At 42.3% G+C, this 13,628-nt stretch overlaps 1 protein-coding gene across 4 annotated transcripts in view; it reads left to right on the top strand.

Annotated features, from left to right (window-relative positions):
* RFFL (ring finger and FYVE like domain containing E3 ubiquitin protein ligase) overlaps positions 1 to 13,628 on the top strand; it is a 91,558-nt gene that overhangs the window by 71,421 nt on the left and 6,509 nt on the right. For all 4 annotated transcript variants that reach the window (XM_073615125.1, XM_073615127.1, XM_073615129.1 and 1 more), the window contains exons 4-6: positions 1,929 to 2,006; positions 9,539 to 9,749; positions 11,866 to 11,886. In XM_073615125.1, the coding sequence (XP_073471226.1) occupies positions 1,929 to 2,006; positions 9,539 to 9,749; positions 11,866 to 11,886 (310 nt within the window). The remainder of the gene's footprint in view (positions 1 to 1,928; positions 2,007 to 9,538; positions 9,750 to 11,865; positions 11,887 to 13,628) is intronic.

Raw genomic sequence — 13,628 nt, 5'->3', positions numbered from 1 at the left:
TTGATGAGGACAAGGGCCTATTCCCGAAAACCCTGGCTGTTGGTTGTCAGGGTCTGCAGGCAGGGGGGTTCTCGGAATCTGGAAGCCCCCTTTTAACAAGAGGGGCCCCAGATCCCAGCCCCTCACCCTATCTGAATGAGTATGGGGTACATTGTAAATGTTAAAAAAAAAAAAAAAAAGAAAAAAGGGTCAAAAATAAAACGTACTACACATTTTTTAAAGTAATTTATTAAGGCAGCTCCGTCGTCTCTTCCGATCTCTTCTCCCCTTTCCGGCTCTTCTGCCTCCTCCGCTGATGTCTGCTGGTTTTTCTCCCCTCTTCGGGTCTTCTCCGCTGATGTCTTCTAGCCCCTTTCTGGTTCTTCACCCTCTGTCAGCTGTTTTCTGCTTCTGCTGGGTCTTCTTCGCTGTCTTCTCCCTCTGTTCTTCCGATGTTGACTCGACACTCTCTCCCGCTCTAATGCTGGGTGCGCAGTGCGCCCCACTTATATTGGCATGGGGCGGGGTCACCGGAGGTACGCCTCTTATGATGTCACCGCCCATCATGCCCTGGGCAGTGATGTCATAAGGGGCGGGGCCCCTGGATGACGTCACGTGGTGACTCCACCCCCATGCCAATATAAGTAGTGGCACACCGCGCACCCAGCATTAGAGCGGGAGTGGGCGTCGAGTCAACTTCGGAAGAACAGAGGGAGAAGACCAGGCAAAAGAGTGTGAAGACAGCGGAGGAGACCTGGCAGAAGACAGCGGACAGAGGGAGAAGAACCGGAGAGGGGAGAAGTCGGAAGAGACGCCGGAGCTGGTTAATAAATTACTTTAAAAACCTGTGTACTGTGTTTTTATTTTTGACACTTTATTTTAGCCAGGGTTGTCGGGAAGAGGCCCTTGTCCTCATCAAAATGGGGGACAAGGTGCTTTGGGGTGGGGGGGCGCAGGGTCCCCCTGCCCCACGGCACCCCCCCCCCATGTTGAGGGCATGTGCCTGGTACGGTTCAGGAGGGGGGGGCGCTGCTCATCCCCATCCCCTTTCCTGACCTGTTTCCTGTTTTTTTTTCGGTGTGGGTGTTCCCCTTAAGATCCATAAGGGCCCCTTAAGGGCCTGGTATGCTCTTGGAGGGGGGACCCATGCCGTGTTTTTTTTTTTTTTTTTTTTTTTTTTTTCTAAATTTGATGTGGAGTTCTCTTCAAGATCATCGGAGCACAAGTCGCATCCCAAAGTCGGATCAGTCAAGACCATGATCCGACTTTGATCCGACTTCAGTGGATATTCAATGGGCTGAAGTAGATCAAAGTAGTGCAGGGAGCATTTTCAAAGTCGGATTGACTTGTGTCGGACCAGTTAAGACGGCTCTCATAGGGAAACATTGATTTTCACACGTTATGCGACATAAGCTCTGTCGGAGCGTTTTTCGTACAGTGTGAACCCGGCCTTTGAGTGGCACTATCCAATGAGCTGACTTTGATGAAGCATGCAGCACAGCTGTACAGTCTTTTTAAACTTTGTAGGTTACATGTATGTTCAATAGAAGCAGGATTTGGATGACAGCTCAAGAACCTAAACCTTTAGGCTGGGTTCACACTAGTGCGAATTGGATGTGGGTTTCCCCGCATCTAATTTGCATGACAGGAGATTGTGACCAGCTCTCAATGGAGCCGGGTCACACATCAACGTGGTGGCTGCGGAATGAATTGCACAGGAGTCCTGTGTGTCTTTGGCTCCGTTTTCAGGTCTGAATTCAGGCAAAAATGTGGGACCTGAAATGTAGAACAGGGATGCCCCGGACCCCTGCCGTGAGCCGCATGCGATCTTAGTGTGAACCCAGCCTTAAAGTAAACCCGTAATAGGGATTTTTCTCCAGCAACATTGAAATCATTTTTTTTCTGCTCTTTTTCTTAACTTACATATTTTTCATACTTCTTCACTGCAGACAGAACAAAATGTATCCTCTAATGCAGATACCACAGCACAGGAACTGATAGAGGATCAGCAGGAAGATGAAACGGAGGTAACTTTACTTATCTACTAATACTGTCTACTATAATACTGTATCTGCTGACATTCTGACACTTTTATCTGCACACTTTTGTTTTTTTTTACTTTTTCAAGCGCCATAATATTTGAAAAGTCAGAACTCTGGAGTCAGGACTAATTCCAAATCCCCTCAGACTTTATAGTACTAATGAGATGCATTCCTTTATAACCAGTCCCAATTCACCCAAAAACTAAAAAAGGGATCTTATATGTAGAAAGGCAGGGATTCTGTGGTTGGTAACACTTGTAGGTGGATCTTCTGCCAGTCCCAGTCCTACACTGATAACCAGGGCTCTACCCCTGAGTTGAACTGGTTCTAGTCCTGGAGAATCTACCAGGGATGGTGACTTCTTACTGCTTGTGTTGGCTTGGCTTCCTAGTGAACTATACAAATTAATATATTGAAAATGAAATTTAGAGAGATGACGAATAAGAGCATGGCAGATCCATGGTTTTAATGGGAAACACCCCAAAATCAAGTAAGCTGACAAAGCCTGGCAGGAAATCGCAGACCCTCATTTGCCCCTATAATGTCAACTCTAATGTGTAGCTATACATTTTCAGTTCATGGCTACCCAGAGACCTAAACTCCCACTTAATACCAATCCTGATAAAATGATACAAGCTGTCAATCACAGCCATATCCTCATTATGTATCCACAATTAAAGAGGAAGTAAACTGTTTGTTTTTTTGTTTTTTCTTTTTAACCTGCAAAGTAAAGCCATAATGTGCTAGTATGCATCCCATACTAGTGCATTATGTGACACAGTACCTGTAAACTAAGCCTGCTTCGTCCCTGCTGCAGGCTGCCTCCATCTTCGGCGGTCTTCCTTCCGGGGCCACAGACTCCGGCTGTATGACTGGCCAGAGCCGCGTGACGTCACTCCTGCGCATGTGCGCGGGAGCCACTGTCAGGGCACACGCACCTGAAGAAATGGCATGGGCGGCCATTCCTTGCATGCGCTAATGACCTCATCAGCTCAGTATACAGTAAATATCACCAAAACGACGCACGTTTAGGAGATATTTACAGTACCTATAGGTAACACAAAAAATAAAAATGACACTATGGCTCTACCTCTAGTAATTAACGATCAGGGCCGAGTGGAAAAAGCTATTACTTGCAATTCCTAATAGCGGCTCCCAAATGCTCTCACCGCAGAAATTCACTTAACACTAATCAAAAATAGAAAATACCTCCACCAATTTCATTAAAATTAGACAACGTTGCCTACAGACTCAGAGGGCCACCACACTCATACATACACCCCCCATTAATATCATTATACCTTTTATAAAATCACTGATAATTACTGTGTTGGTATAAATGATGTTGTCGAATGAATATCAAGCAAAAAGTTGAAATCCCATCCATGAATCATTCAGCCACAATAATATATGATGGTGGGAGCAATTGGCTCCAGAAGCAAATAATAAGAATCGTGGACAGTTCATGGATAGTTGACAAGAGGAAAGAGCAAGTCACTGGAAATGCAGTTTGAGAAGGTGGACACTAAGTAATTAATGGAAATTCCTTCACTGAGCTTTTATATCTGGCAGATGTTAGGCTATAAACAACCTATGCAGGCGGGTAGGTTAATGTCTAGGGGGCAGGTGAGTATATGTGTGTATATCTTTCTCCCAGCCGGCAGGTGTAAAACGGTAAATCTCACCGCTCTACCGATAACCACCTCGGCCACAGCACTGGTGAAAAGCCGGTATTCCGCTTGCCAATAGCCCAGCATACAACTTCCGTCTGTTCCTCCGGATCACTGTAGTCTAGCCAGTGATGGTGCAAATCCTTCTAGTTAGTAGGAGCCTACAGGCGGCCTGAGGGATCCAGCGGCTCTTTCGAATGTCCTGGGAATAGCCGAGGGGGGTTAGTCAGCTGGTGGGTGGATCTGAGTCCTCACTACAGGGAGCATGATGACGTCATGTTGAGGCGTTTCACTCGTGATTCAAGTTTCTTCAGAGCATTATTATAGGATTGCCTATCGGAACAAAGTATACAGAAGGGTATATAAGCCTTTTAAGTTAATTCTTACGTTAATCCCCATCCATATCCATACTACTGTGCGGTAACTGGACACAAGTAGAACCAACATGGAGCTGTAGCTAATACAAACATAAGTGCTCCCCAAACTGCTGTTCGTTTAGTTCTCGGTCTGCTGCAGAACAGTGAGTGGTGATGACACACTGAGGGTTGGAGCCAGTTGTTAATTAAAGCTGGCTCTATCTCCTGAAGATATGATCAGGAGCCTACCAGAGCCTGGAGCCGCTCTGTAACATCAGCTGAAAAGTATGGCCAAAAAAAGCTCTATTAAAGCATGTCTTTTGGAATACATGCATATTTCCCAACATTTTATCCCTTTAAACATGAAGCAGGATAAAAAAACAAAAAAAAAAAATCTGTTGATGTGCCAGAAATATTTTATGCTCCTAACTTCCTCTTTGACATTACAACACAGCTCTGAATTCTTAGGCATGTGGTATTGGCTCTTCCTACTTCATTTCTGATAGATTACAAAGAATACAGACCTCTCCCCCATCTCCCCCTAGGACAGGGATATGCAATTAGCGGACCTCCAGCTGTTGCAGAACTACAAGTCCCATGAGGCATAGCAAGACTCTGACAGCCACAAGCATGACACCCAGAGGCAGAGGCATGATGGGACTTGTAGTTTTGCAACAGCTGGAGGTCCTCTAATTGCATATCTCTGCTCTAGGAGCTCCATTTAATTGTTTTTTTTTTTTTTCATTGGTGACAGTTGAGATGATTTTCATGTTTCCAGAAATGCATATCTCTGCTGTAAAGACTTGTTAATATCTCCAATTAACTCCAGTGGAATTCTTACATTTTGATTTTCTCCACTTTTGTATTTATCTTAAAGTGTAATACTTCAAGTTGTAAGAGACTGCTTGAAGTCCTTTGACATGCCATTGTCATTCATATTGATATTCATTTTTTAATTTTACATGGTTTCAAAATGTCTTATTGATGACAGCACCCTTTGTAATCTAATAAGCATTCAAAGTTCTTATTGCACTGCTGATTATACAGTTAATAATTTAAACATTCAGGACTGTCATTAAAGTAACACTGTTATGATGGAAGTATGGGGCTGACATTGCTGGCCTTTGAAGAAAATGCTAGGTACTTGCTTGTGTTTGACTTAAAGAGGAACTGCAGTCTGCTCACATAATTTGTAATAAAAACATCTTTGCCATTCTGAAGCTTCCCTCCAACCACTTTGCATATTTTATATATACCATTATTCTATACTTATTCAAATATTCTGCAGAAATCTCCCTCCACTGAGTCTGGCTGCATCCATTTTAACTGTGGGCAGCTGAAGCTGCTGTCTGTTCACTTCCTGGATTTACACAGACACACAGAGGCAAACCTCCAGCTCTGCAGCTCTCATTGGCTCTTATGACTCATCCCCCTTCCTTCTTGGCAAACTCTCACAAGAGAGAGATCCTTGACTGATGTCATAAGCCTAGGCTTTTTACCAGACAAACATGAAATGGGCTGTATAAAGTATTTACTAGCAGAAAAAAAAAATGTTTTGCTATCCAAAGTTAAAACAACAAGGGCAGAAGATTTAATAGATGGAAAGATGAAAAAAATGACCAAAGGTCCACTTTTAAGCACTTTGGGTCATAGCCCAAAAACGCATATACTGTAAATAAGTGCCAGAATATTCCTTCTTTATATCTGTTATGAGTCAGCAACTTTGAGGCCAAAACTTTGCCAGTTCCCTGTCTGCTATTCTCAAAAGGCGAATTCAGCAGTGTCAGTCTCCATGATTCTTACATGACCAAATCCCTTTTAAGTGAGCCTGTTGCTTTGATTCATGCATGGTCAAAGCATAGATTCACTGTAATCTGCTTCTCAGCATCCGGAAACATATCAACCCTTTCAGAAGGATTTCCTGACCACATGACTTGTTGGTACTGCTTTAGGACACGAGTTGGAAAACATTGGTTTCAAGTTTAAACTAACATTTAAAGCTTCAGTTATTGTTTTTTTATTAAAATAAACGTGTTATAAACCTGCTCTTTGCAGTACTTTTGCACAGAGCATCCCTGATCCTCCTATTCTGGGGTTCCCTGCTGGTTCTCGTGGCTCCTCCGGCCAGGGCCCCCATAAAAAGCCACTTTCTCGAAGCGTCTTCCAGGACAGCCCATGAGACCTAGGGCTCCTCCTACCAGGACAGGAAACCCATTAACCCCCACCGGATAAAGAGGCGGTTCTCCAGGACCATGTCAGTATTCTCAAGAACCGTAGGATGTACCTGTAAAACATATGCATAATACACATAACTCAAGACATAACCGGGTGGGAATCAGGCTGTCCTGGAAGACTCTCAGAAAAGGAGTTACCGGTAAGTCTAACTCAGCTTTTCTATGGGATCACCTGTGTGGGCTCGGTCCCAAGCCACGCTGTCGGCATCTATTTGCCCCGTCCCTCACCACAGCATTTGATTGGCTCCCGCTGTGATCAATCTGCACAGTGAGGGAAGGGGACCACAAAGAGAGCTGGTGCTCTCATGCACATTGCTGGATTGGGATCAGGGATCATGTAAGTATTTGGGGGGAGGGGGGCGGGATAGGGGTATCCTGCAGCACAGAAGGTTTTTTACCATAATGCATTATAGTAAAAAAACCTTAAGGCTTTAGAGCCACTTTAATTCAAACACCCCTTGTCAGTACCCCTTAATTGTGTAAAATAATGCTTTGTTAAACGCCTTCTAAATTTGCTTCTGATATTGTATAACCCTATTGTATAAGTGCCTATTTTCTTTGATCTTTTCAATAAAACTCAAGTAAAACAAAACAATGCCTTGAGTCCGTAGATACTCAACTCTGTTTGATACATGATATGTACAAAAAATTTCATAAAAATGTATTTGTTATGGAGTGGGTTTGTCACACTGTGGAATCCTAATCTCCTTATTGGTAGGTTACACTGTTAGGTGGTAGAACCCTTGTCTTTAATATAAAGGTCAGCTGAGCTTTTAGGTCTTAGAAAGCACATGACACATCCCATTGTTTCGTAAGTGTATTTTTAAATAGGAAGTTGTTGCTTGGCAGTCTTACCAGAAGTATAGGCTTCTCGAGCTGGTAATTCCGATGTTGCTAAAATGGTTCATTCCTCCCCTTTTTTTTTTTTTTTTTTTGTGTGAAGTCTGTTTCTTTTTCAGAAGTATAGTTTGTGTAGGCGTATGCCCTATATACAGTATGTAGCTGCAATTTACCAAAGCATAATGAAAATTTAGCAGTATTAGACACGCTCTGAAAAATCCATAAAGTGCTGTACATCCTTTAGAATTCCATCAGAGATCAACAGAAATGACGGTGCTTGTGCCCAATATATGTACCTGTCAGACAGGTACATGAATTTATTCATGTCTGCACTGAGGACAGACACATGGCCGAGGAGTTGTGAACTAGAGGATGGAGGCGCCTAATGGGGAACTAGTCTCCGTTCCCCATCAGGTCTGCTTTACCTTTGATTGACAGCATATGGCAGTGGATGGCTCTATAGCCACTATTCAGTCCAGCAGTGGCTTTGGAATCCACCCACTGTTGTGCACCATCAATCACAGGTGCAGTGACTGAATTTGAGTTGTCAGGTGGGTGGAGCCTAATTGGGAACTTTGAGACTAGTACCCCATCAGGCCTATATTGCGTGTGTTTGACAGTGGATGGCAGCGTACGGATCCCAAAGCCACTATTGGACTGAATAGCAGTTATGGAATCAGGCCGCTGCAATCTGCTGTCAAAAACATGCAAGGCGGACCTAATGGGGATTAGTCTGAGTTCCCCATCAGGTTATGCACACTGTCAGTTCAGTGTAACGTGCCGCATTGATTGCCAGGACGCAGGCGGCTTTCATCTTGGCAACCAATGACTCATTCAACAAACTCATTCAAACGTATTAGTAATTCACACATCACCCCTCTCCCCTGTATGCTAACTTTGAGTTGATCCAAGTTACCACCAGTTTGCGTATCTGTAAATTGATGGTAATTCTTTTAAAATCTGTCAGCTTTAATGAACTAGGCACAGGTCATATTAAAGGAGCTATACTGCCAGACTAGTGACATTACTGCTTTATTGTAATCCCCTGCCTTTTTTTTTTTTTTTTTTAACTGAAAATTTGTTTCATCACAATGTGCCCATTCATATCAGGTCTCCCCATCTCACTAGCTCATCAAAACTTGGTAGTCTGTAGACCCCCCCCAAACCAATCAGGCTTGAGTGCAGTAAAGTAGGGGGTGATTTTTATCTTTAAGTTTTTTTATTTTTTTTTATGATCATTTGCACTGGAATTCTTGAAGGTTGCAATGGTGTTTGGGTGTCAGGAGGGATTGTGGGTAAGGTATGCACTACTTGCAAAGCTTGTTGTTTAAAATGCATGTATACTGTAAATTTTACATGCATTTTTCATGCAAATGTTTTGTCACTATGGCAGAATTTTTTTTTTTATGGCAACAAAAATACACTTGCAAAAGCACTGGATGAAAATGGATAAGAACATTAACCTTGAATATAATGGCAGAGATTTCATCATCATTTTAATGTGCACCTTCTCCAGGCGCATATAACCTCACCAAAAATGTGAACCAACTGTTAGGAAATTGCCTGGGGGCCTGGTATCTATCTTCAGAGTTTTCTCACAACTGTTTTTGGCTTTGTGTGGCCATAGATATGGTCACACAAAGCCAAAAACTCTCCTGAAATTATGACCCCACTTTCTAGTAATTACTATCACTTTTGGCTTGAGGCTGAATAATTTTTCTTCAGGTAGCAGTGTATTTAGCCTAGCAGCCGTGAGCCTAGAAGAGGCATGGGAATTTAAATAAAAATATCTTAGAAAGATGATAAGAATCCAAACTGTTCATTTCTGGGAAGAATCATTTTAACATTAAAATCTTGGCATAACTCCACTTTTGTTGAGGGAAAAAAAAAAACATTCCCCTCTGGGTGATCTATGTACATTGAAAGGATTTTAACAAACCATGTTGCACATTCCTACCTTTTGGTATTCTGAGGAAATAGCGGTTTGTGTGTAGCGTGAATCTGTATGAGAGTGGGTTTTATAATTCAGCTGCTGCACCTGCAGGGTTCTGAGGAAAGTTGCAGGGTCTGCATTCCTATAGACATGATTTTCTCTTTAGGAGTATCTGACCAAGAATTACATTTTTGTTGCCAGGGATGCTCAAAATCCGATTTGTATCTTAGTGCAGCAGCAAGCCAAGTTACATTTCTGGGGGGCGTTATGTACACCATCTGTATACAGAACACCTCAAGGTAGCCATATTGCATTGTATTTTACCGAAAATTACAGCTCTGCACATTGAAAAGGAAAGATAATTTTAATACCATTCAGTTACAATATGACTTGTGTCGCAATTGTATACGCTATATTATTTTTTATTAACTTTTTTTTTTTTCTTCCCCCACAAGTTACCCTTTTAAATTTTCTTATTTCTTAGTCCATAGATTCAGAAGAGATTCTGGTGCCAGGAAGAAGGGCCTCACTTTCTGACATCAGCAACCCAGATGACATAGAATCCTTGTCTGTACGTCAGCTGAAGGAGATTTTGGCCAGAAACTTTGTGAATTACAAGGGCTGCTGTGAAAAATGGGAGCTAATGGAGCGAGTAACTCGACTGTACCATGAACAGAAGGATCTTATACAAAAAGGTAGTTTAATCTACAAGCAAAACCTGTGCATTTTAATATATACCATCAGATGTGTTTAATAAGGCAGGGCCATTCTTAATGATTATACAAAAGGTATAGCTACCCTAGCAGCCATTTAGACTTAAAGGAGAGTTATGGGATTATAAGAAAAGCATAGTACTCCCATGACCAAGAACTGACTGATCACATGACCACTGATTGCTTCATTCTCGGTCTGCTCCAGGCAGAGAGTAGTGACGGACTGCTCCTCCAGCACTTGCTGGATCACTGAGCTGGGGAAAGGGCAGGTGAGGCTGGATCTGGCTCTCAGCCATGTACTGAAAGGTAGAGCCACATGTCGATCAGGCAGCCTGGTGTATCCTGACATTGTTAGGATCCTTCCTTAGCCTGGTGCAGCTCTCTTGTCAGCTAATATTGGGCAGTAGCCCGCTACCAGCTGATTCTGAGTCACAGGAGAACAAAAGTAAATTTACCTGCAATGCTCAAGAGTAGTACAGTCAATCTTTGGCCATGCTTTAGCGTAGAATAAAGTCCACAGAGAAATGGATTTTATGGTAGACTGACGTTTTCTCTGAACTTTCCATCTTCCTCTTTTGCCTTCCTGGATGAGCATTTCAATTATTTTTATTTTTTATTGGCCCACTAACATCAGCCTAAAGCCCAACCCTGGACAATTTTTTTTTCCTCGCACTGCATGGGTTAACTGCTCCTTTTCTCTAGGAGTGAACACAGCATCTATACTCCACTCAATCCTTCGATCCTTGGGAAAACGGCACTCCAACGTCCAGCAGTGTTCGTGACATCTTCACGTCCAGAGCTGGTGTATGGGCGCGATGACGTTAGGAACAGTCCACCACACAAGTGGGGGGGGGAGATATGCAGGAGCCAAAACGACTGGTCTTGCACTGGGAGAATTAAAGGATTTAGGTGAGTATCTCCCGGCTCTCCGAATCCCTAGACCAAAATGAGACGTTAACCCATGTGGTGTGGGCAAGTGACCAGCCTGAAGATGTCTGCAAAATATAACAACGAATTCCTCGATTAATCATTAATTTTTTTTGATCGATCGAAATTCTTTTGATCGGTACTCACCTCTCCGCCGGCTTCAGGGAGTTCCGTCGGAGATGCGGTGATGTCACGGACATTGACGCCACCGGACTAGCCCCCCCCCCCCCCCCTCCCCAAGTGCCTCCATCTGCTAATGAAGGGAAGGGGGGAGGAGTCCGGTGATGTCGATGGCCGTGACGTCACCGGACAGCCTGGACAGTGATGGTAAATATGGATGTGGTTAACTGGGATCATTTAGTGAGCTAAGTGTAGGCAAATTTGATAACCTTTTGACAAACTCTGGTATGTCTGAGTGACTGGCTAAAGTGATGCCTACTATAAAGTGGCTCACAGTCAATATACTAGATAAGTTTTATAATTAAAGTTAAACTAACTTTCTACGTTTTTCTTAACGTTTAATAAAATTACGTCTGTGCTACAGTTTGAATTTAAAACGTATTTGTGTGAACTGTGAAGTTAAGTCATGGATTGTGGAAACTAACTAGTGTCGGGGGATCGTATATAGTGTATACCACATTTACTACTGACTAATGCAGTTGCAATGCAAGGAGATCACCTAAAAGTAGTTGGATCTGTATGTGCGTTATAATTAATTGAAATGAACTGATTAAAAAAATTGATTATTCGAACACGAAAATTTTAATCAGTAACAGTATATGTATGTATGTGTATATATGTATGTATATATATATATACATATATATATATATATATATATATATATATATATATATAGTGTGTCTCTTGGGCTTTAATTAGGATACTCAGTAACCATATATTTTAACATCCCATCCAATGAAAAATGTAGGTTCAAATGCAATAAAGAAAATGCTTCTTTTTCAGAAAGTATTTTGCAGTGACCGGTTAACATTATATGCTATTCAGTCTATTGAATTAAACTATAATGGTTTATTCAGCAGTTTGATCTTAAGTTTATATCATTTTTAATTAATATGCATGTTTGTGTTTTTTTTTTTTTTTTTTTTTTTTTCCTGTGTTACTTTGTAAATATAGTATTTTTTAAATCTTTCTTTTTGTCCTTTTCCAGCTTCTGTGGTCGATGAAGAAGGTAAGAGGCCAGCCATGCCTAATCCACAGTGTCATTGTCACCTTTTGAACTGTTTCAGTCTTAGTGAGAAGGATTAGACACGGGCAGTAGAGCGTCATTAGCCATGTCATGTAATTCAGGGATGAGACTGAAGTGCTGAGCTTTTAAGGTTCTGATTGCAGGTCACACACAGTCCTAGGCCTGCAACGAGAGAAGATTAAAGAGGTTGGGATGTAGAAAAGGATTAATTGAAGCGCACATTGAACTGTTCCCAGGAGGGTAATACAGAGTAAGGTTTCCAGTTTAGTTTAAGTAATAAGAGCTCCCTTCTGATGCACACTGTGTAATTAGACTTTTAACTTTCTGCCAGTTGGTTGATCGCAAAAATGCTACTTTTATAAAACAACAAAACCGCCACAAAGTAAAACACTGTTGATTATTGAATGTAGAGGTGAATGTGGGTTTTCAGAGTTTGTCTTGTTAGAGGGTGGGGTAAAGCTGAACTCCAGGTATGGACTTTATTTTATAGTTACATTAGTCCAGCTTGGATCAATTTAAGTATGCAAATGCCACACCAGTGGGATAGCTGTGGAAGCAGAGAATCACTGTAGTATTTGCTGCTACTACAGTGTTAACTGGTGTCTTTTGTCCTGTGCAAAGAAGCTAGCTCCCCTGCTGCATAGTGAACACGGGATTGCTTCTTTGGCAAGGGTGCCCTTCACCAAACCCCTTGCATTTTTTTTTTTCATACAGTGCATGCAAGAAGTTCTCTGATTGGATGAGGTGAACAGATGAGGCTGTGGTGTCACTATCACCACTTTCTCTAATCAAAGAATGCTTTGCAGTCATTGTGAAGAATGCAAGGCATTCTGTGAATAGCGATCCCCTGTGGTTACTATGCAGAAGGGAAACCTCTTGGCGTGGGACCTGGAAGTCAGCTGTGATCACTGTAGTAGTGACCACTATTAGTGATTCTCCACTTCCACAGTGATCCACCAGATATGTTATATGCATGCTTAAGCTGGCCATAGATTAACCTAAATTTAGCCAGTTCAGCAGGTAGCCATATGTGGCCATTCCTGTTTGACACAAGTTGATCCGCAGTGTTGAGAAATATTTTTGTATTTCGACACCAGAGAGTCTTATTACAATGTCGCGTTGAGGGGGGGGGAGGGTTCACTTTGAGGATATTTCCTCTCGGTTTCTGTTAAAGCAGTAGTTAAGTCCGCTATACTTTTTTCTTTTTAGGGTTCCCCAGATGGGTTATGCCATAATGTGCTAGTTCCTCAAATCCTTATGCTTGGCCATTTTTTTCAGCTTTCAACACATCAACTTCAGGGACAACCTGTTCACTTGCTGCCCAATATACCCCACCCACTTTCCAAAACTTGTAATGAGATAATTAATGCTATTCACTTGTCATTGGTCATAATGTTTTGGCTGATCAGTGTGCATGCTTGCATAAAATTAAGAGCAACTAACCTACACGTTCATCATAAAGTAAAGCTGGCAATACATGATTCAGTTTTTTCATTCAGGCAACAGAGTTGGATGGGGGAATCCCTCCTCGCTGTGTCGCTGTATTCTGACAGTGGGACTCCTCTGCCGTCAGAATACACTGATCAGCACTATAGCTGATTGGCTGGGAGCACTGATCGAGTGGAAAATTTCCAGCAGAAATGTTTGAGAAGTCAATCAATAGATCCCCATGATGAAGCTCCGGGCGGGCGGCGCGAAACACATTGGGGGCATGGCCTAGCTGG

Source organism: Aquarana catesbeiana, linkage group LG02 (assembly GCF_042186555.1).
Source record: "Aquarana catesbeiana isolate 2022-GZ linkage group LG02, ASM4218655v1, whole genome shotgun sequence".
Lineage (NCBI taxonomy): Eukaryota > Metazoa > Chordata > Amphibia > Anura > Ranidae > Aquarana > Aquarana catesbeiana.
This window is presented reverse-complemented; position numbering and strand designations above follow the sequence as displayed.